At 40.8% G+C, this 24,321-nt stretch overlaps 1 protein-coding gene across 1 annotated transcript in view; it reads left to right on the top strand.

The window, feature by feature from the left end:
* Positions 1-24,321, top strand: part of LOC122934993 (probable cation-transporting ATPase 13A5) — a 249,603-nt gene that overhangs the window by 99,574 nt on the left and 125,708 nt on the right. Inside the window, exons 12-19 of the mRNA XM_044290686.1 lie at positions 5,978-6,166; positions 7,091-7,152; positions 7,755-7,905; positions 10,532-10,618; positions 12,777-12,933; positions 17,543-17,660; positions 21,694-21,818; positions 23,007-23,173. Of these exons, the coding sequence (XP_044146621.1) occupies positions 5,978-6,166; positions 7,091-7,152; positions 7,755-7,905; positions 10,532-10,618; positions 12,777-12,933; positions 17,543-17,660; positions 21,694-21,818; positions 23,007-23,173 (1,056 nt within the window). The remainder of the gene's footprint in view (positions 1-5,977; positions 6,167-7,090; positions 7,153-7,754; positions 7,906-10,531; positions 10,619-12,776; positions 12,934-17,542; positions 17,661-21,693; positions 21,819-23,006; positions 23,174-24,321) is intronic.

Genomic DNA, 24,321 nt, shown 5'->3' with positions numbered 1-24,321 from the left:
GGTCTCTAAATTGTCCACGTGGCCAGAGCTAGCCTTTTATGCCTTGGAGGTGCTGGCCTGCCCGGCGGCCAGCGTTTTGTCTGAACGTGTATTCAGCACGGCAGGGGGCGTCATTACAGACAAACGCAGCTATCTGTCTACAGCCAATGTGGACAAGCTGACGTTCATAAAAATGAACCAGGCATGGATCCCACAGGACCTGTCCATTCCTTGTGCAGATTAGACATTAACTACCTCCCCTTAACCATATATTATTGTACTCCAGGGCACTTCCTCATTCAATCCTATTTTTATTTTCATTTTACCATTATATTGCGGGGCAACCCAAAGTTGAATGAACCTCTCCTCTGTCTGGGTGCCGGGCCAAAATATCTGACAATGGACTGTTCCAGTTTTGGGTGACATGAAGCATGATTCTCTGCTATGACATGAAGACTGATTCTCTGCTGACATGAAGCCTGAATCTCTGTTATGGGACCTCTCTCCTCTGCCTGGGTGCCAGGACCTAAATATCTGACAATGGACAGTTCCAGTGTTGGGTGACGTGAAGCATGATCCTCTGCTATGACATGAAGACTGATTCTCTGCTGACATGAAGCCTGAATCTCTGTTATGGGACCTCTCTCCTCTGCCTGGGTGCTAGGGCCTAAATATCTGACAATGGACTGTTCCAGTGTTGGGTGACGTGAAGCATGATTCTCTGCTATGACATAAAGACTGATTCTTTGCTGACAAGAAGCCTGAATCTCTTTTATGGGACCTCTCTCCTCTGCCTGGTTGCCAGGGCCTAAATATCTGACAATGGACTGTTCCAGTGTTGGGTGACGTGAAGCATGATTCTCTGCTATGACATGAAGACTGATTCTCTGCTGACATGAAGCCTGAATCTCTGTTATGGGACCTCTCTCCTCTGCCTGGGTGCTAGGGCCTAAATATCTGACAATGGACTGTTCCAGTGTTGGGTGACGTGAAGCCTGATTCTCTGCTATGACATGAAGCCTGAATCTCTGCTATGGGACCTCTCTCCAATTGATATTGGTTAATTTTTATTTATTTAATTTTTATTTTTATTCATTTCCCTATCCACATTTGTTTGCAGGGAATTTAACTACATTTTGCTGCCTTTTGCAGCCCTCTAGCCCTTTCCTGGGCTGTTTTACAGCCTATTTAGTGCCGAAAAGTTCGGGTCCCCATTGACTTCAATGGGGTTCGGGTTCGGGACGAAGTTCGGGTCGGGTTCAGATCCCGAACCCGAACATTTTCGGGAAGTTCGGCCGAACTTCTCGAACCCGAACATCCAGGTGTTTGCTCAACTCTAGGAAGGAGTGAACCAGCTGGTCGAGTATGAGCAACCTTAGATCGTGCACAGGTTTCACAAGCTGCCACGTAATCCTCAATGCTCCTACTTAACCCGGGCCACCAGAACCTCCGGGACACAAGGTCACAGGTGGACTTACCACCAGGATGTCTGGCAAGGACAGTATCGTAATGTTCCTTGAAGACCTTGTATCGCAGTTCTTCGGGAACAAACAACCTCCCTGGGGGACAAGAACCAGGAGCCCCCTCCTGGGCTCCCAACACCTCCATCTCCAATTTGGGATACAGGGTGGAAACCACAACCCCATCAGCCAAAATCGGAGCAGGATCCTCTGAATCACCGAGACAATGCATCTGCCTGGATGTTTTTAACCCCCGAACGAAAAGTAACAACAAAATTGAACCTGGTAAAAAACTGTGACCATCTGGCCTGCCTAGGGTTCAGACGCTTGGCAGATTGCAGGTAAGCCAAATTCTTATGATCCGTATAAACAGTAGCGGGGTGAGAAGCCCCCTCCAACCAGTGAAGCCATTCCTCAAAGGCCAACTTTAGAGCCAGTAACTCTCTATCTCCCACATCATAGTTCCTCTCGGCGACCTAGAGCTTCTTGGAAAAAAAAGCACACGGGACCCACTTGCCAGGAGAAGAACCCTGCGACAGCACCGCTCCCACCCCCACTTCTGATGCATCCACTTCCACCACGAATGGCTGAGACACATCGGGCTGCACCAGAATAGGTGCAGACGCAAAACACTCCTTAATAGTCGAAAAGGCCTGCAATGCCTCCTCCGACCAAACAGAGACGTCGGCGCCCTTCTTTGTCATATCAGTCAGAGGTTTAACAATGGTGGAACAGTTCAGAATACATTTTCTATAATAATTATTAAACCCCAAAAACCGCATCAAAGCTTTCTGATTCTCTGGTCGGTCCCATTCCAGAACCGCCCGGACCTTTTCGGGGTCCATACGAAAACCAGAGTCGGAAAGCAGATATCCCAAAAACGGAAGCTCCTGCACAGAAAACACAAATTTTTCCAATTTGGCATATAATTTATTCTCCCGAAAGATTGTCAAAACCTGTCTCACATGATCCTGATGGGTCTTCAGATCAGGAGAGTAAATTAAAATGTCATCTAAGTAAACTACCATGAACCACCCCACCAAGTGATGAAAAATGTCATTGACGAATCGCTGAAATACCGCTGGCGCGTTCGTCAACCCAAAAGGCATAACCAGATTTTCAACATGACCCTTGTGTATATTTAAGGCCGTCTTCCACTCATCCCCTTCCTTGATTCTGATCAGATTGTAGGCCCCTCTTAAATCCAACTTGGAGAACACCCTGGCACCAACAATCTGATCAAAAAGGTCGGAGATCAAAGGAAGGGGATACGGATCCCGGACCGTAATACAGTTCAATTCCCGAAAATCCAAACACGGTCTCAGCGATCCATCCTTTTTCTTAAAACCTACTGTAACCGGAGACTTAGATGGCCTAATATGACCTTTTGCCAAACTCTCGGCGATATACTTTTACATGACCTCTCTTTCAAGTTGGGAAAGATTGTAAAGGCGAGACTTTGGCAACTTAGCCCCTGGGATGAGATTAACTGGACAATCATAGTCAGGATGAGGGGGCAATTCCTGGGCCCCACCCTTCGAAAAGACATCCGCAAAGTCTGAGAGATACTGAGGTAGAACCGCAGTGGACATATTAGAGATAGATGTGCCAAGACAATTTTCCGAACAAAATTCTCCCCAACCAATAATTTGTCTTGCCTGCCAATCTATAATTGGATTATGTTTTGTCAACCACAGTAAACCTAAGACTATAGGAGCAGGCAAATCCCTCATGACAAAACAAGACATAAACTCTACATGTGAATCACCCACCCTCAACTGAATACCATGTGCAATATGAGTGAGACTCCTTTGAGAAAGAGGTGAAGAATCTATTGCAAACACCGGAATCTCTCTTTCTAAAGTGCACGTACTTAGACCCAGATTTTGAAGAAAAAGAAAGTCAATAAGGTTTACCCCAGCACCGCAGTCAATGAATACCTCAACAAAAAAATGTCTTGAATCTAGCGCCACCATAGCTGGAAGGAGAAAACGAAAATTACAGGGAGCTTGCATAGCTGCTTGTTCCACTACTCCATTCACGCTACCAAGAGTCAGGACGGTTTCTTTCTTATCATGCGGTTTAACAAAAGGACAAGCAAAAACAAAATGGCCACTTTTTCCACAGTAGAAACATAGTTTATGTAATCTCCTAAAGTTTCTCGTATCAGAACGGAAAGATATCTGACCCAACTGCATGGGTTCCTCCCCTACCCCAGAGTTATAAGTAGTATCACCCTGAGCAGCAGGTGAGACGAAGCCACTCGCAGAAGGGATCCCTTGCGCGGAGGGAGCCTTACACCTCTCTCAGATACGTCTATCTAAGCGTACTGCCAAAGACATAGCATTCTCTAAAGTATCCGGGTACTCATGAAAAGCCAGGGCATCTTTCAACCTCTCAGATAACCTCTGACAAAACTGACTACGTAACGCGGGGTCATTCCACTCTGACTCAGTAGCCCATCTCCTAAACTCTGTGCAGTAAACCTCTGCAGTATGTTCACCCTGTAATAAGTTACGCAATTTAGATTCTGCCATCGCGACTCGATCTGGGTCATCGTAAATCAATCCCAGGGCTTTGAAAAATTCCTCCACCGACCAGAGGGCCAGAGAATCGGGCGGCAGAGAAAAGGCCCAGGATTGCGCGTCCCCTTTAAGCAGAGACATGATTATACCAACCCTCTGACTTTCATCACCTGACGAAAATGGACGCAGTCGAAAGTACAATTTGCATGACTCTTTAAAGCGGATAAAATCATCCGCACCCCCTGTAAATTTCTCGGGAAGTGCGACTTTAGGCTCCCCACCAATTTGACCTGCACCTGATGCCTGAACACTCTGACACCGTGTGACTGAACTACGCAGATCCGCAACCTCTAGGGATAATCAGTGCATGCGGTCAACCAGTGCATCAATTGACACCATCACAAAACCACTGAGTAATGGCAGTCACAGTATGGCGGGTTATGATGTCATGGCAGACTGGATCTCAGATACACAGACAACCAAATAAACAAGTATCTAGGCAAGATGCTGGGGAAAGGTCACCTCCTAGCAAATCCCTGACTTCTCTCCCTACGCCGCTAAGCCCACATTTAGACCTTGAAGGTAGGAATAATGTGTCCTCGAGCCTGGACTGCAAATACCCTAGAATCCCTGAGATGGTGAAAGGGAAGAAGGGGAAGAAGACACACAAACAGCCTAGACCGCAAATAACAAAAACAGAAACCAAACTTATCTGAGCTGGAACAGAAAATCCTTCCTTCCTTGAATCCAAGGCCAGACTGAATTCTATAACCCGCACGGCCCTCTGGGAGTGAAAGCAATTTAAGCCAATGACCCCACCCAAAGCACCTGAAGTAAGGCGGATCCAGCACGATTCCAAAACAAAACAAATGATTAGACACGTGCTGCCAATCTGACAGACCTCCGCAGACCGTCCGAGCAGGGCATGACAGTGCCTCTGCATGAACAACACAGGCCTAATTTCATGTTCATGGACGAGAATGCACCAGCTCATTGAGGTTGCATCATTAGGGAATGTCTGCTGGAGACTGGGTACATCAAATGGAGTGCCTGCACTTTCTCCAGACGTGAATCACATTGAAAAACTATGGGATCAGCTGAGTCGCTATTTAGAGGTTTGTAAGTCTGTACCCCAGAACCTCAATGACCTGAGGACTGCCCTTCAAGAAGAGTAGGATGCCATGCCTCAGCAGACAATAATTCGACTTGCGAACAGCATGAGGTGTTGTTGTCAAGCTGTAAATGATGCTTAGTGCCACATGACAAGTTTTTGAGACATTGACATTTTTTATAGGGGTATACCCACTACTGTTCTTGGCTTTTTTTTTCTCAATAATTGTTTGAGATGAGGAAATCACCATTGCATGCTTCTACTTAAATGCCCTACTTTCATGATATAATATCAATGTAGCGTGAACTTTTTACGTTTTCCATAAATTTCACCCAAAAGCCAAACATCCATAACTTTTTATTCGTAGTGTATATACACAAAGTGGTGCTTAAAAGTTTGAGAACTCACCCGAATTGTCTATATTTCAGCATAAACTTGACCTACAGTTGTAGCATCGCGTGAGCGCAGAGCGATATCCTGTTTCAATACAGCTACAAAGCACGTAACGAAAATAGTAAAAAAACATCAGGGTGCAATTTGCATTTGTCAACAGCAGGTGGCGCATGGAACTGCCGTTTCACATGTTAAAATTTGAATTGACAGTCTGTCACTGAGCTCTGCAGCGCTTCAGCAGAAACACACACACAGAACATCCTGATATATTGTTAAATACATTTTATTTCCTATGAAAAAGAAAATAAAAATACATCAGATTTTGCTTTCAACAGGTATTGAAGTATTTATTTATTTTGCCTGTTCATACTGTGCCACCAGGCTTATGGAATTTATTTTTGACTCTTGGAAAACCCCTTTAAATGAGATTAGCAAAGTCAAAAGTTTAGATCTACTTTGCTTAAATGCTTCTATAGATTTGCTTACTTTTCCTTATTTTGTTTTCATAGGCCAGTGTTTATGACACTGTAGTAATGTCACTTCTGATGCTAACAGTTGGGATTAATGCAGCCCTCCCAGCATCTCTTACACTTTGTCTTCTGTATGGTCAAACAAGGCTAAAGAAAAAGGGAATCTTCTGCATCAGCCCTCAAAGGATCAATTTAGCTGGGCAGCTGAATCTTGTATGTTTTGATAAGGTAATTACATTTTATTCAGTAATCTGTATATATATTTTTTTTAATTAGGTAATTTAGCATTTATTTGCTTTTTGATGTTAGTTCTATGAAACATCAAGCTCATATATGGCATTACAAAGGGAAATAAAATAAACAGATGATAATGAGGATAAGACTTGATGATAAAAGTTGATGAGATATCCGTAATCTCATCGGCTGTGATTGTACGGTAAATGCTGAAGATTTTCTCAAAATAGTTCCACTGTGGAGAATCCACAGGATTTATGTCACATATGGTTGTACCCTAAGAGGTCTTTATCCTCTAGGAATAATAGTTTTTGGCTGCAGCTTTACTGCATACAAACGCCTTCATAAGGTCAATTTACAAGGGCAGACCATTGGGCCAATTAAGTGTGAACACATTTTCTGGACAAAACAGAAAAAGCTCATTTGTCAAGTGATCTGATTTTTAATGCGGCACATAAAAACTCATGACTCAGGATGTGCTGCCAACAAACATTGAAATAGTATTATGTTGTTGTACAATCAAAGTATTAATATTCTATCCACATGGAGAAGAGATGATTGCTGCATGTACAGCAAGTGCACCTAAATGAGTAGGAAATGATCAGGAATAAACCAATTTTTCCTGACCATTGCCCTGTGTATTAGCCCATGTAGATGGGTCATAGTGACTAATCAATATGGTGGAATGTAGAAAAGTGAAGTCTTGGGAAGGTCTAATTTAGGCCACTTTTGCCATAGGCTCCCTTTGTGATTTTATTCGAATTCAGTAGCAACGTGAGAGTTTTGGGTGTTTTGGCCAGATTTGGATGCTAAACTGCTTCTGTGGCCTTAGATACAGAGTGTTAAAAGGAAAGTGTTTAAATGGATTTTACATTTCTGAAACTACATTATAAAATGTATCAATTTATCTCTACACAGACTGGCACTTTGACAGAAGATGTCTTGGATTTGTATGGTGTTCTTCCTTGTGAAAAAAACAGGTAAGTCTTAGGCCAGTTTCAGATGGTCAGATGTGGTCTGTCAAACAAAGTCCATGTGGAAGCCATATTTCCCTGTCCTACTGCTGCTCCTCTAACCTAAACTCACTGTATCATAGTGATCCAGCCCGACCAAAGGTCTACAGTGCTGTAATGAAATGATTCTGTGAATACGAAAGACCCACAGTCGGGCTATAACTCACAGCATCATAGAGCATTACGATGCAGTGAGTTCAGGTTAGACAAGTACAGGTAGTAGTCAAACACAGAGTTTACAGACCACAGAGTTGAAAGTGCCCTTATACAATTATTAAGTGTGCTGTATGCCTGCCATGGGAAAAACAGGCTCAGTTTTTGGCCAAGGAAATACATGATAAAACATTTAATGGCATAACTGTGCTGTTTTTTTTATTTATTTTTTATCAATACGTTCCAGCCTTCCATTCTTAATGGATCAATGGATCCTTTATCCACCTATACCTCATCCAACTTGTGTTGTCTGCTGATATTAGTTCATGTTTTTATTGTGCCCCCCCCCCCCAAGTTTTATTGTGGAAATTGTAAATGTAGGTTTTCAATGCCATATCCAAAACATATATTATTAGTTTTCAGGATATAATACTTTTCACATCATCTAATAATCTATGTTGGTGCCCAATACTCCAAGCAATGACAAGTTGTCACTCACTTATCACATTGGATGGGGAGTTACAGGGAGATCCATTGGACTTAAAGATGTTTGGTGGAACAGGTTGGGTAAGTTACATATCAAATATAATATGTTATATTGACATTTTAAAAGGTTATAACATTATGCTCTAATATACCCATCTACTTTAGACCTATTCTATGAGATGTCTGGTGAATTCAAGCAGTGATATACAGTGTTCTTGTTGTGAATGCTGGTGAATATAGTGATGCTTTACTAATACAACATGGCCCACAAAAAGTAGCCCACCTCCAGCAATACTATGATGATGAACGAGCAATTGGATTGTTTATTTTTATTTATTTTTCAAATTACCCAAAATGCTGAAATTGGTCTCCGCTTGAGCTCTTCAACAGTGATGCTGCAGAAGAAAAAAATTCCTGCTTTATCCAACAAGATGGGGCAACATCACACACCTCCCAGAACTCACTGGAACGAGTTCATGGACTGTGAGAAAGGGGTTATGGCCACCACGTTCCCCAGACTTGTCCACATGCGATTTTTATCTGTGGGGAAATTTAAAACAGAAAGTGTCTGCTAAAAATCCACATCCCCTGGATGAACTCAAGGAAAACATCACAAACACTATCCACAGCATCACAAGCAATATTAGCCAACATAATCAGACGTGCCCAAAGATGCAAAGACCTAAACGGGGGACACTTTCAGCACCTTTTGTGACTTGTGGGTAATTTTAAAAAAAATCCACTTGCTTGTTCATCTTGTCATACTATTGCTGGAGGCTGGTAACTTTTTAATGGTATATAGGTATAGAGAGAGAGAAAAAAATGCGAGGGTTAATCCAATCTAATGGAGGATACCAAAAAGATAGGATATGAATAGAGGCGCCAGTGGATGGAGAACAGGAAAAAAGAGTAGTGGTGAGAGAAAACCAGTGTATCAGGGTAGGCAGCTGAAAGGGGTGTCAACACTGAAAGAATTCAGTGTGTATAGGGAATATACAAAAAGACTTATCAAGTCAGAGAAAAATACACTCCTATGAGAAGCGCCAAAACCCAAAATGTAGAGAGAACGTTAGTTGTACACACATTAGATATTCACCCTAATTAGGGTGACTAAAAGGTAGAGTGGTAAGTAAGTGATATAAAAACCACTGAAACGTACCTATAATTAGTGGGTGCAAATAGTCACAAAGAATAGCCACATCAAAAAAGCCGTATGACGGTAGGTACAAATAGCCAAGGATAATAATTAATTAATTAATATTAACTCACTTCACGGGGGGGTTGGCCAGCTGGATAAACTCAAGACACCAGCATAGACCATAAACCCCCCAGCCAGGAGCGCCCGTAGAGTCTTCAAAACTGATGGCTGCCCAATAGGATGGAATGAAGGGAAATTCACCTCAGTGTTGTAGTTGAAAGCTTTGACTTCTTTATTGATGCATAAAAGGCATAGGAGTGTATTTTTCTCGGACTTGATAAGTCTTTTTGTATAAACTTTTTAATGGGCCACCCTGTAGAATAGCTGGCCAAAATTGTATGTATAATAGTGTAAACAGCTCCTTGTTTTGTACCTTGTTTGCATAATGCATACATTCCAGAATTTTTTATTGACCAAATAGTTATAAAATATTATAAAACTTAACACAGTTAAGTTAAACATATCACTGAAAAAAACAGATGGTCACTAATCATAAGTTATAAGTGTCCTATCACAGTAACAGAAAAGCGTTAAAAACATAACTTTTAATATACAATTACAAAAAAACACCATAGATATATTTCATATATAAAACATGCTGATTGCAATTTGATACCTCCACAGGTGAAACTTGAGTGACAAGTATTTACCCAGTCCATCTTCCTTTATAGTTGCATTGAGAAAGTGGATTTCGGCTTACCTAGATGTTAAACAGTTAGGATACCCTTGCTTAGAAGCAGAGCACATGCCCGACAGGGGTGACCCCCACCTCTCGGTGGCTAAACCTTATTAAACCCTATAGTGACTCTATAGTACAGGCCATAACTCTGAACGTCCGAATGCATTTCCCAACAAGGGAAACAAAGGATGGTAGATTGACAAATACTTGATGCCGACACCTCTGATGCAATGGGAGAAAGGGAAGTGTGAAAACAAATAGCATTTTATTGCATTTCTATACATATGAAATGTCCTGTTCATTGGCTAGTTATTTGTCAGCAGATTTGTACCTATGAAACTAGTTGACCTGTTGCATGTGCTCTTGGCAGCTGAAGACATCTGTGTTGGTCCCATGTTCATATGTGCACCCATTGCTTACAAAAATGATGTTTTAATAAATGCAAATGAGCCTCTAGGAGCAACATGGGCTTTACCATTACACCTGGAGGCTCTGCTCTCTCTGCAACTGCTGCACCGTTTGCACTTTAACTGGGGCAGACATTATGATGTTTTCACTGCCTGGCCAGTCCGTCAAAGTGCATAAGGTGTGGCACTTGCAGAGAGAGCAGAGCCTCTAGGAGTAATGGCAACACCCTCATTGCTCCTAGAGGCTCATTTGCATATATTGAAACATCATCTTTCTCAGCAATACAGGCACATATGAACATGGGACCAACACAGACGCCTTCAGCTGCCAGGTGCACATGTAACAGGTCAGCCAGTGTCATAGGTACAAATCTGCTGACAGATGCCCTTTAATAATGCATTTGAATTTGATCTTTGGAACAGGAATTTGAAGAATATAAGGCAAAAATCAAAGAAGATGACCATTTAAATAGCTGTGCAATGGTAAAGCCTGGACCTACTGTTGCAAAGGCAAGTTAAATGTATTTTCCTGTTATTACTTAATGTCTTTAACATGTTACATGTACAGTATATGTCTTCAATATGATGAGTTTTTTACCAAACTAAGGGTGGGTTCACATCTGCGTTCTAGATTTCGTTATGGCTTTCCGTTATAACATGGTAATAATGGAAAATAATGGAATCCATGAGACAGAGGTCAAAACGGTAGACTTTAAGAGGCTTCCATTTTGCATTCCGTCATAATGCAAGTGTATGGGCAGCATAACGGATCCGTCCTGGTTTCCATTATGCAGGAGTCCTGACATGCATAATGGTAACCAGGACGGATCCGTTCTGCTGCTCATAGACTTCTATTAGGACGGAATGCAAAATGGAAGCCCTTAAATAGCATTCCGTTCTGCTTTCTGTCCTAATAGAAGTCTATGGGAATCATAACAGATCCGTCTGGTTTCCGTTATGCAGAATGGAGAAAAAAGTCCTGTAGACAGGACTTTGTTTTCTGTCTTGCATAACGGGAACGAGACAGATCCGTTATGATTCCCACAGACTTCTATTAGAATTGATTAAAATGGAATGCCTCTTAAAGCCTTCCGTTTTGACGTCCGTCACCTGGACTCCGTAATTTTCCGTTATAACCATGTTATAACGGCAAGCCATAACAGAATCCAGAACGCAGATGTGAACCCACCCTAACTAGTTAACTTTAGTGTCCTATTCCGAACTATAATGCACAGGCGACCTCAAACATGTAATGGCATTCTTTGGGACATTTAGGGCTCATGCACACGGCTGTATGTATTTTGCGGTCCGCAAAGAACGGAACAGCAAAAAAATGGATGACATCCGTGTGCATTTCGTATTTTGCGGCACAGAACAGCTGGCCCCTAATAGACCCATTAAAATGAAAGGTTTGCATAAGGTCTGCAAAAAAAAACACGGAACAGACATGGAAAGAAAATACATTTGTGTTCATGAGCCCTTAGGCTGGATTCACACCCAAAAATTTTTTATGGCATTTTAGCCTACTTTTGGCACATTGTTTAACAGTTGTTTTTGTGGGGAAAATGACAACTCCAGATGCTACTGAAAGCCTATGGGAATTTTGATTTTTTGCTAATGTTTTTTTAAAAAAATTGGGGGGGGTTTTTATGTTCATGTCATTTAAAAAAAATGCAGCATATTGTAGTAATTTTTTAACACATGCAAATCAAACATGTTTTGAGAAAAAAGTCACTAAAATGCCATAAAAATGTATGTGACATACAAAAAAGCATGTGATTTTGATGGTGTTTTTTAGTGGTAAAAAAGACAAAGCAAATTCATTTGTTAGTTGCCTAACCAAATTACTGAAGTTAACATTTGCAATAAAGATGCCCTGTTAGCAGGATCAACACTACCAGACATACTGTCTGTTAGGATTGATCCTGCCGATTAAAACAATACATGAATGGTGAAAATCCATTACAATTTTCCAAATTCCACATGGAAATTAGAACTTCGCCCCAACCTTTCAGTGCACTTCAACTTCTCTGCTTTCGTGAATTTGCCATACCAACTGCTAAACCCCCTTGTGCACTGAAGCCCCAATTTGCATATGGAATTCAACTCTGTTTTCTCAGCAGGGTTAACCCTAGCAACCAGTATACCTGTTTTGATCGGGCTGGTCAAATTAAAAGTTAATCTTTAAAGCCATTTCAACTTATCAGATTTTCAATAAGCTATTTACAGTATTTTGGGGACTATTAAATTTAGTGACATTGACTTCTTCACTTCATTAAACTACCGTGGAAGTTTTAGTTACAAACTATTTATTTTCTAATTTCCTGTTGTCTAATGTATGGTCCGAAAAATGTAACTCTTTTATACTAATAGTAGATCCCGGCATCTAAGGGCAGCATGCCGCCCCCGCCCCCTTATATCCAGCCTCCAACGCTCATGCTCCACTAGCTCCCCTGTAGCTACACCTCTGGTGGCCTACAAAACTTTAGGGATCTCTAAACATTATTTAGCTGTCCCTGTGCCTACAGAAGGCAGCGTGGAGGAAACGGAATGCAGACTGAAGCTATCTGTATTTTGCAGACCAAAATACAGAAATGTTCATGTGCCTGAGGCCTTATTCCTGTACATTAATCACTGCTTCTCACATTTTTCTGCCTGTATCAAATAGGCACCAGTGGAAGGAATCCTTATTCTGCACCAGTTCCCATTCTCTTCCAGTTTACAGCGCATGTCTGTAATTACTCAAGTTATTGGAGAGAGTAACCTGACAGTGTTCATGAAGGGGGCACCTGAAATGGTCGTTCACTTTTGCAGACCAGAAACAGGTAAGTACTAAACGAATAAATCAGAGCAATGGGCAGAATGATGAACATTTGTTGATCTTAATAGATAAAGGGACAGATTTATGCCTAAAAGAAAAGCTGACTTTGTTGCCCACAGGAATCAATCCCAGGTGCAGCTTTCAATTTTGAGCAGCAGAATATAAAATGAAAGCTCAGCTGTGATTGCCTGCTATGTGCAACAAGTTGTTTTTTTTTTTTCTTTTAGATAGCTTTATAGTGTGTTACATATTTTGGAATTTCCACACAAGGGTATTGGTTATAAAATAAATCATAGGTAAACTGCAAAATGAGGAGGTTTTTACAGTAGGGATTTATGTGTCCAAGGTTCCCATTATTAGGCATACTGTATTAACAGGATTGTCTAGAGATGAGCGAATCGAAGTTGACGAAGTGGAATTCGATCCGAATTTCAGGAAAAATTCTATTTGCACCAAAGCCAAAATTCCTCACGCTTCATGGTAACGAATTGCATTTTTTCCTGGGAACGAGTGATCACCCAACAATGCTATACATGCAGCCAATCAGCAGCCAGCCAGCCCCTGTGATGTCACAGCCCTGTAAATAGCCTCAGCCATCTTGGATTCAGCCATTTTCCAGTGTACTTAGTGCAGAGATGTGACAGGTGCTAGGGACAGTGCTAGAAAATACTTTATTGTGCTGAAAAAAATGATTTACAAGTTCAGGAAAGATTATTTATAGTGTAGGGAAAGGATAGGGAGGAATTATCTACACTATAAAAGGAGAACAGGGTCCAATAGGGGGGAGGACTGCCTAGGTAATAGGAATGATTCTATTACACCTTGCTGCACTAACTGGGGATCTAAACTGCACTAAATGATTGCTCATTGATTCCAGCAAACCTTTCTTGTTATTGGGGTGCAAGTGCTGAGCGATACAGACATTTATGGGGTGAATTAATAGGAAATATACGTACTTCCTATTAGCCATTCTGCTGTGAATTTACATGGTTATACATTTTTAGGGGTGTATTAATAGTAAAAAAAAAAAGTTGTAATTGTCGTTCTGCAGTTAAGTTACATTGCACTACAGCCATTTACGGGGTGTATTATTTTAATTTTATTATATTTAATTATTTTATTATACAGTATGTCTGACAGACAAGTGACAAGCCTCTCAAAGGGAATGGGCAGTGACCAAAATATTTCTGTCGCAGGCAGAAGTAGCAGCTGAATAAGGAGGATGGCAGCAGGAGTCACAGCGAGAGACATGAGTTCCCAGTGTCATCTAGCGCAGTGTTTCCCAACCAGTGTGCCTCCAGCTGTTGCAAAACTACAACTCCCAGAATGCCTGGACAGCCTTTGGCTGTGCGGGCATGCTGGGAGTTGTAGTTTTGCAACAGCTGGAGGCACACTGGTTGGGAAACACTGATTCTAGCGGACGTGTCTTGACTAGTAACCCAGCGGTTCTTGAATAGTTGACTCAGTCATCCACTTTGTCCCAAGTGACATCAGTGCACGGGGGCGCCTAAGTGCACGGGAGCGCCTAAGTGTGGAGCTGTAACTATGGTAAAGGACAATATATGTCCCTTACGGCCCACTGGGTAAATGTGGTTCCTGCCCAGCCACACCAGCAACTTGGCCAGGTGACGCTGCTTCCACCTCATCCGGAGTCACACAGGGGAGGAACTGCTTAACGTCCTTTATTAAGAAATCGAATCCTGGCTTTATCCTCAACCACTCAAAATCGGAACCATAGTGACCGACAACAAGAAGAACATTGTGTTGTCGCTGCGTCAAGGAGGGCTGAGCCATGCACCCTGCATGGCGCATGTGTTCAATCTTGTTGTTAAGAGGTTCCTGAAGTCTTCACATGATCATGTCACGTCATCTGCAAGACATCCTGAAAATGGCCAGGAAACTTTGCATGCACTTCAGCCACTCGTACACCACAAAGCACACCCTACTTGAGCTGCAGAGGCAGAATGGCATCCTTAACATAGGCTGATATGCGTTGTTTCCACCCATTGGAATTCCACCTTCCATATGTTGGACTGATGATATGAACAGAGAAAAGCCGTAAACGATATATTGATGATACAGGCAGACAGAGGTACTTCTCTGTGTAACTTCGATGTTAGCCAGTGGCAGCTCATGCGTGACACCTGCTGTTTGCTCAGGCCCTTTGAGGAGGCCACTTTATTTGTCAGTCGCCAGGACTATGGGATGAACAACATGGTGACTACATCACAGGCTACATGAGCCCTGTGGGGGCTGAACTAGAGGAGGAGGAGGACATTGGAACACAAGCAATGCATAGAAAAATGGGTGAGTATTCTACACAGGTGACAGGAGAGGAGGAGCAGGAGCAGCCAGAGGTGTTACAGGGCAATGAGGAAGATGAGGCAGATTACCCAGACACACCGTGGCAATATGCAGTGGAGATGGAGGCTGGGAGTCCCTTCGAGTCACTTGCTCAAACGTCCGGATGCATGCTCAGTTGATTGCATAGTGATAGCCGAATTGTCACCATTCGGCAGAGGGATGACTACTGGCTCTCCACCATGTTAGACCCTTGCTATCTGACAAAAATTGGGGCCTTTTTTACACCTGGTGAGAGAGAGTACAAACTGAACTACTATTGATACAACTTATGTAATCAGTTGGCCGCTGCCTTTGTGCGCCATCGCCCACCCTTACACAAGTCTGACTGGGGGGGGCCCCTCTGTGCTCACGTTTGACTGTCATGGCTGCTGGGGGGGGGGGTGGCAGGAGCAGTACCAGCTTCATCAGCACCAACTAAAGTCTAAAGTCACTGATGAGCAGTTTTTTTCACCCGCTTACGGAAGAAACTACTCACCAGCAGCAGCAGCTAGACATAGAGCAGAACCTGCAGGTTATGGCATACTTGGAGTGCACCCTGCCACCCCACATCAAAGATCCCCTGTACTACTGGGCAGCCAAACTCGATTTGTGGCTGCAATTGGCCGAGTTTGCCTGGATAAGCTTTCCTGCCTTGCCAGAGCGGGTGTTTTAGTGCAGCGGGGGCCATACTTAACCCAAGGATAACTCGCCTGTCCACTCAAAATGTGGAGAAACTGACCTTTGTGAAGATGAATTAGGCATAGATCAGCTAGGATTTCCACACGCCAATGCCTGATGCATCAGACTAGATCATCCATGGTGCCACACCTAAACTTTGTCAAAAAAGACCTGTTTCTTCTGGCTACCTGCTTTATCTACTATTCTGATGCTGCCACCTGCCTGATGCCACACACCTGCTGCCAGGTGCTCCTACTGCCACCCACCATCTTCAGCTGGTACTGTCATTGCCCCCCGCCTCACCACTATGTCACTGGGCCACTCTGTGGTCTCCCCATGCTGCTGCCACCTCACCACTATGTCACAGGGCCCCTCTGTGGTCTCCTCATGCTGTGTCACCTCACCACTATGTCACTGGGCCGCTCTGTGGTCTTCTCATGCTGCTTCCAGCTTACTACTATGTCACTGGGCCCCTCTGTGGTCTCCTCATGCTGCTGCCACCTCGCCTATATGTCACTGGGCCACTCTGTGGTCTCCTCATGCTGCTGCCACCTCACCACTATGTCACTGGGCCCCTCTGTGGTCTCCTCTTGCTGCTGCCAGCTCACCACTAGGTCACTGGGACGCTCTGTGGTTTCCTCATCCTGCTGCCAGCTCACCACTAGGTCACTGGGCCACTCTGTGGTCTCCTCATGCTGCTGCCACTTCACCACTCAGTTGTCTCCTCATACTGCTGCCACGTCAACACTCTGTGGTCTCCTCATGCTGCTGCTACCTCACCACTTTGTCACTGGACCACTCTGTGGACTTCTCATGTTGTTCTTACCCTCCCCACTCCATGACTGGAACACTATTTTGCCTTTTTGGCCTTCTTCTGATCTGTCAGAAGGAATAAAAAATTAGACACACAACAAATCCTGTCTATGTAGCAGCTGTAAGGCCTGTATGATATAGTTCCTATTTTGCATCAGATTTGGCTTATGATTTGGTAGCCAAAAGCAAGAGTTGGTACTAACCACAGAAGACATGCAAATATTCCATTCACGTGTAATCTCTGTTTTGGATCCACTCCTGTTTTTTTCCACAGATCCACAGTTGTTTTGGCCATGCCTAATCGGTTTGTTTTGTTTTTGCAGCCTAATGATGGCTTGCTTCACTGATAGTGACAGTCCTTTGGATATCATCTTGAGAGTTGACAGCAACAGATTCCAAATGCAAATAGCACACTTGAAATTAACTCTGGACCTTTTATCTGCTCATTGCAATTGGAATAATGAGGAAATAACATACACCTGGCCATGGAACAGCTTACAGTATGCCATTTGGTGGCTGGCTGACTTTAAACAAGTGTCTTACACAAAAACTGGGGTGCAAAAAATTAATTTGATTCAATTTAGGACTCCAATAAGCCAAAAAGTGAAATGCAAAAAAGTGTTTAAAATGCATGATAATAATTTAATGGCTAAATCTTACTCACAAAGTAAAGTCTATCATGTGTTTAGGTTCCTTCCTATAGTCATAGAACTATTGTCAACAATTTTACTATAGTCTGCATGGCTGCTAATAATTCTGGTTTTGTCATTTTTTAATAGTCCCAGACAGCTTCTCTACGAAACTTGCTGACTACACTGTACAAGGCTTCAGAGTAATTGGGCTAGCATATCGGACAGTGTTAAAAGAAGGTCTACCAGAGTTTTCAGACATAGACAGGTAACAATAGCTGTTACATTTTCTTCTATATTTAGTCATATACAAACTAAAACTAATTTTGTTTTCTCTGTGGTGCCTATTATTTCAGTTGTGCTACAAACCACAAGTGTTTGGAAAATCAATATATATATATATATATATATATATATATAGTTATTTATTTATTTATATTATTTTTTTTTTTGAATGAGCACTATGCAAAATATGAATTTTGTGTGATTCCTTTTATCCCCAGTATTTTATTGAATGTAGATTGACCCGTTCAGGAACTGACCGGGTGCCCTAGTTGGTGGGTGCCTGCTGTTTTACATAGCAGGCACCTGCTGTCAGTGTCCAAGATCAAAGACAACTCTGATCAGACATTTTTCCCATAAGATGTAATAGTAAGTTGTGACCATGGCATACAGTATGAAAAGTAATTTAGATAGTGAGAGCCCCCTCTTTTGACTGAATGCCCCAAATTTGTGGAACCGTTATGTTATTATGGCAGTCTGGGCCTTGCTAAGGTCTCCAGGCCTGCTGATGGAAAGTTTCTATTAAACCCTACATGAGGCAAGTCTTAATAGGAATAAACTGCTATTGCTATAGACTGCAATAATATTTGATTGCAGACTAGGGTATAAGTGATCTAATGCTTGCATGTACAAACCCTCTTCAAACCCTCTCTGGGGGCCTGTATTCCCCCCTGTAACACTGGGGCTACTATGTCAGCCCCAGTTACAGGATAAATCTGCAATAAAAAACATATGTGGGACACAAAGTGTAAAATACATAGAAAAGAGTTTCAGGTGAAATACAAGTATTCTTTCTCCTAATCAAATAATTTATAAAATGTAGAAAAAAGCAATAGACATATTTGGTATTGCCACATCTGTAACGACCGTCTCTAAAAAGATATCACATGATCAACCCAATCAGGTGAGCATGATAAAAAAAGAAAAACAAAAAAAAAAACAGCTTTTTTTTGTCACCTTACATCCCAAAAACCATAGGGGCACATTTATTAAGACCGGTGTATTTTTGACGCCAGGCTTAATAAAGGCCCACAGCTGGTGGTAGTTCCGAAGTTATGAAGAGGCACAGGCCTCTCCATAACTTTGGCGCATCCAGCGCCAGTTCAAAATGTAATACAGCTTCCGAGCCATCTTACATTTAGACAATTTTTATGCTGGTTGCTGGACCCTCCCCTTCCCCGCCTATAATTTTAGACCTGGTGTGATTGGTGCGAAGTCGCAGATAGCAGTGCAACTAAGCATTGCGCTGCCATCTGCACCTGAAATGCGCCTAATTTATGGTGAACCCCATAAAAAAAAACACTGACAGAATTGCAATTTTTGCCCACCTCACCTTCCCAAAAATGAGATAAAAAGAAGTCTGTAAGCCAAATATACCCCAAATTGGTGCCAATAAAAACTACAAACTTGTCCTCCCAAAAAATGATCCCTCACACAATTCAGTGAGCAAAAAATAGTTATGGCCCATAAAATCTATTTGAGCAAATTCTATGTTAGAAAATCTACTTGCCGCTCCTTCCCTTCTGAGCCCTGGCATATCCCCAAACAGCAAGTTATGACCACAAATGGGGTGTTACTGTATTAGGAGAAAATAAGTAGTGATGAGCAGCATAGGCAATGTTCTAATTCGTGATATTTCGCAAATTTTTGGCCCAATGTTCGCCATAAATTCACAAATTCGAGATGTCGTGATCTCCAGTAATTTTTTACTTTATTGCAAAAGTTGGCAATGTAGTATATTCTCGATAAATTTGCTATTAGAATATTCAACACTATTCACAAATGAGAATATATAGCACTATATTCTAAATATTTGCAAATTCTCGAATATTCGTGCTCAACACTAAAAATAAGTAACAAATTATGGGGTGATATTCTACTGTTATCCCTTGTGAAAAAGAAAGTTTGGGCCTAAAGCTGAATTTTCTTGTAAAAAAAATATTATACCTGTGGGGTCAAAGTGCTCACTATACCTGTTAAACATTCCTTGGGTGGTGTAGTCTACAAAATGTGGTCACTTTTTGGAGGTATCCACTGAAGGGATACTTCTGGGTCTCTTCAAATGCAATATGGTGCCCAAAGACCATTCCAGAAAAATCTGCCCTCCAAAAATAAAGTGTTGACCCTGTTCTGAGCTCTGAGATGCACCCATACAGCAGTTTATGACTATATATGGGATGCTTATGTAAAATTCAGAATCTGAGTAATAAATATTAAGGTTTGTTTTGTCGTCAATCCTTGCTGTATTAAAGTAAAAATGGATTAAAATGGAAAATCTGCAAAAAAGACATTTTTAAATTTCACCTCATTTTTCTTTAATTTTTGTGGAACACCTAAAGGGTTAACATTTCTAACATCTATTTTAATAATTTGAGGGATGTAGTTTCTATAATAGGGTCATTTATGGGTGGTTCCTATTTTGTAAGCTCCTAAAAAAAAACGCCATAATTGAATTGGTGCTTAAAAAAGTGGGCTTTGGACATTTTTTTTAATTTTTTAAAAATTACAACATGATGCCAACATAAAGTAGAGCTATGGGAAATTGTAATTAATAACTATTTTATGAGGTATCAATAACAATCTTAAAAGCAGAGAAATTCAAATTAAAAAAATAATGAATATTGACAATTTATCTGTAAATTTGAGGTTTTTAGGAAGTACCGTACGATTTGTCACGAGAAAACAATCTCACAATGGCTTAGTAAGAGCTTTCCAAAGTTATTACCACATAAAGTGACACATGTCAGATTAGCAAAAAACGCCTGGTCCTTAAGATGACAACTGACTTGGTCTTCAAGGGGTATATTACATTCATAATGTTTTTATATGTAAACTTTTGCTTCGATGTGCGTTCAAGGTGTAAATAACTTTTCAACAACTGTAATCCCTGTATTTTATAGGTTATTTTTTTAAAATTTCCAATATAATACAAGATTTTTCATCTTTTAAAAAAATGATATTTGCATGGAAATGTAGGCCTACGTTGTATGTATGAACTCTGCACATGTTTACTTTCAAGAGATGTGGTTCATATAACATTCTGCTTGGGTTGGGCTTTTACTCACTAATAAATTTTATGCACTTTCATGAAAAATATTACTGTTAGAATCCGTGTTGCATGAAGTTTTCTGTGTGTATAAAGTAATGAGAGGCATTATTGACAAAGTGTCATGTCAGCATATAAGTATATTCCAGATCACCTACTGTAATACATTAATGTCCAGCTCACGGAAGGGATCAGGTTAAATGCAAAAGACATAAAGGAAGCGGAATCCAGCACTTTGTTAAAAACTTTGTTGCGCCTTATTTTTTTTTCATAGCAAATGACTTACAAAAACATGACACTCGACAAACACGTTTTGAACACAGTTGTGTTCTTAATCGTATGTGTCTGATTTCAGAAAATATATGGGCATGGTACGGGGGAATTAGTATGTATTTTTTATTTCATAATTTTCCATAACTATCACATTTTTACTGGCAGTGAAAGGATTAAACAACATGAGCCAGTTATGAACTTGAGGTGGGCTTCTGATTTATATTAAAAGTTGTAGTTTGTATAGAGAGTTGCTGTATAAACCATATATAAAGGCTGACTTTCTGTGTCTGTCATGAGACAAGAGGTATCAGACTAATTTAGAATCTTATTAGACCATACAACTAAACTGGAATCACTCATTGTTTCATGTAGTGAATTATTGCTAAACAGCAATATGATAAAGGCCTCTTTCACACAGTCAGTATTAGGTCAGTATTGTGCATCAGTATTTGGTCAGTATTTGTAAGCCAAAACCAGGAGTTTTAATAGCAAAGGTATAATAGAAATATTTGTGCCTACTCTGTGTTTTGGACCCACTCCTGGTTTTGGCTTTCAAATACTGATGCAAAAATACCGAGCAAATACTGACTGTGTGAAAGAGTCCGAAGGCAAGTATTCCCCAAATGATAATGAGTTATAAACAGGTAGGTAATTAACACTGCTTCACAACTGCACTAATGAAAATGTTTTATATTTAAAGGGAAGTAGTGGAGTGTGACCTCACATTTCTTGGCTTGTTGATTCTGGAAAATCGACTTAAACCAGAAACAAATTCAGTACTAGAGGAACTCACAGAAGCAAATATCAGGGCTGTGATGGTCACAGGTATTTTTTTTATCTTATTTTTATTTCTTTTACTTATATTATTATTCATTTGGAGAACTAGCTTTCAAGCTATAATTCATTATCACTGTGCTGCTAGATCCGTATGTACATTACCAGTATTAAGCCTTTCCCTTTAAACCTCAAGCACCCGTGCTACAGACCTTCTCTTCTTCCTAATTCCTGAACAGGGAGTTGTCCTTGTCTTCCATGTTCTGAATTCAGTGGAAGGACACCCGGTCCTGATCACTACACCTAGACGCCTGCTAGCTCACAGTACACTTGCGTTCCTCTTCAGTCAGCAATTCCAGCATTATATATGTTACAGGAAAATATATATTTGAACTGTGTAAGCCTAAGAGAAGATAAAAAATTGAAATTTCTCAAAGATTAGATTTCTCCTTTTATCATAAAAGACACCCAAGGAAGAGGCCCAAGTAGCCTTGAAAGCTTACAATTGTGTCATCATCTTTTCCGTTACCCATTGAAAGGTATCAACCACTGAGAAATCTCATTTTTTTATCTAGAAATATATCTGATCAGCACGTTCCAATAGCAAGAACTGGGATACTAGTTTATCCAAAGTTTGAATTCAATTTTTTTTTTTCAGTATCACGGTATGGCCACATATAGTGTAAATGCTGCAGATTCTCCACAGCGGAATTGCTTGCAGCATTTGCAGTATCAGCTGCACAAATACTTATTTTCCCCACTGTAAGTGAATAAGATTTGTAAACTTGCAGAATAAGCTGATTTGTGCTCGAAACTTTCAATCCACTGCTTGTCAGTTTATGCCATGGGTTTTACCCATGGCTTTCAAACTATGAAATGCAAATATTGACAGCAGTGGAAGACCTGCTGTGCTTGCCACAAAAATTCTGCTCTAAAAATATATATTTTTTTGCGTCTGTGGATTTCACAGAAAACCATTGCTGAATTTCTTTGCTAGAAAGAGTTGTCCCATGTGGGGATACTCCTGTAGTGACCAAGTCAACTGTGCACCATAGCTCCAACCCTACAGAGTTGGTATAATTGCATCTAGCCACATGTTGTATGTGGAGAGACGTACAGTGGAAGGGCTGATCCTGTAGCTTTTTTTTTTGTTTATATACAAATTACTGCAATAATATGTACAGGACATATAATCATCTCCATTCTTAGACTGTCCATTATGTCTTATTGTTTTAATAGGTGATAACCTTCAGACAGCTGTGACGGTTGGTAAAAAGTCAGGAATGATTCCTTCCAACAGTAACATAATTATGTTGGAAGCCTGTGAACCTGAGAAAGATTTACCCGCTTCAGTTACTTGGAAATGTTCAACTGAAATTCAAGCAAATGGAAACCACAAGGATAAAGTATGCTATAATATTACAGATACAGTATTAATCCTTTAATCCAGAAAATCCAATAATAGGCCAGTTTACCTTTAGTATTTTATTGTAATTATAGAAATGAACTCATTAGAACACTAAAATGAAAAATGCCAAAAAGACATTTATTCTGCACGTTTATAGGATTCCTATAAACGTGCAGTAAAAGGAGAGATGGCCACAAATGCATGACTCTCTCCATTACCTGCTATAAGACTTCCAAAAATAGCCAAGTAAGTGTGCTTGGCTATTTTCAGCAGTCCCATGACAGTGAATGGAGAGAGCCACGCACATGCATCTCCCTCATCATTCACTGCGGTGCACAATGGGGTCCCATTCTTGAGATAGATGTGAGTCCCATCTCTGGAACCCACTTCTATTGTACATTTATGAAATAGTCTACGAGAGAATCACAGCTCACCTGCGAATGAAGTGGATTACATGGACGTGCTAAGGCTGCACCAAATATATAACCAATGAAAAAATGCCCATCTCACTCAACTCATAAAAAACAAAACTTTTTTTGATATTCTGGGTCAGAAAAACAAAGTACATAGATATATGAAACACATTTAGGATCTAAGCAGAGTGATTCTTCCTCATAGCCTGTGTACAGATGAAAATTCACCTCCAAGGGTTAAAAAGTGTTTTCTACATTTTTAGGTTAAGCAGCTATATGGTTGGTTACTGGAACCAAGAAAAGCTATGTATTGAATTTAACCCCTTTTACACTATAAAAATCTTAGCTGTTTTATCTTAGAATAAGTTTAAGATCGAACAAGCAGTTATTATACAATAAAGAGAATTTTAAAATATTGAGTGTATTTAAACAACCCAAAATAACCAAGGCCCCGATTTATCAATAGGGAACAATTTGTCTTCAAATGTGTCTATTTGTTTAAAGGTGATGGTCTGTGAGCCAGATTTATTAAAGAGGCTTGCAACTGTTGTTGAATTTAGCACAGACAGACTATAGGTTTTTGATTTATTTTCACAGTTTAGAAAGGGCAAGAGTGGAGTTAAGCTGAGACAATCCCCTATGATAAATAAGACCAATAACCACCTAAATGGCCACAAACAGTGGGATTTCTCAAGATCACTTAGTAGGAGCAAAAATAAATTGCCTTACAAGA

This window comes from Bufo gargarizans, chromosome 4 (assembly GCF_014858855.1).
Source record: "Bufo gargarizans isolate SCDJY-AF-19 chromosome 4, ASM1485885v1, whole genome shotgun sequence".
In the NCBI taxonomy this organism is placed as follows: Eukaryota; Metazoa; Chordata; class Amphibia; order Anura; family Bufonidae; genus Bufo; species Bufo gargarizans.
The sequence above is the reverse complement of the archived record's forward strand: the minus strand, read 5'-3'. Positions and strand labels throughout refer to the sequence as shown.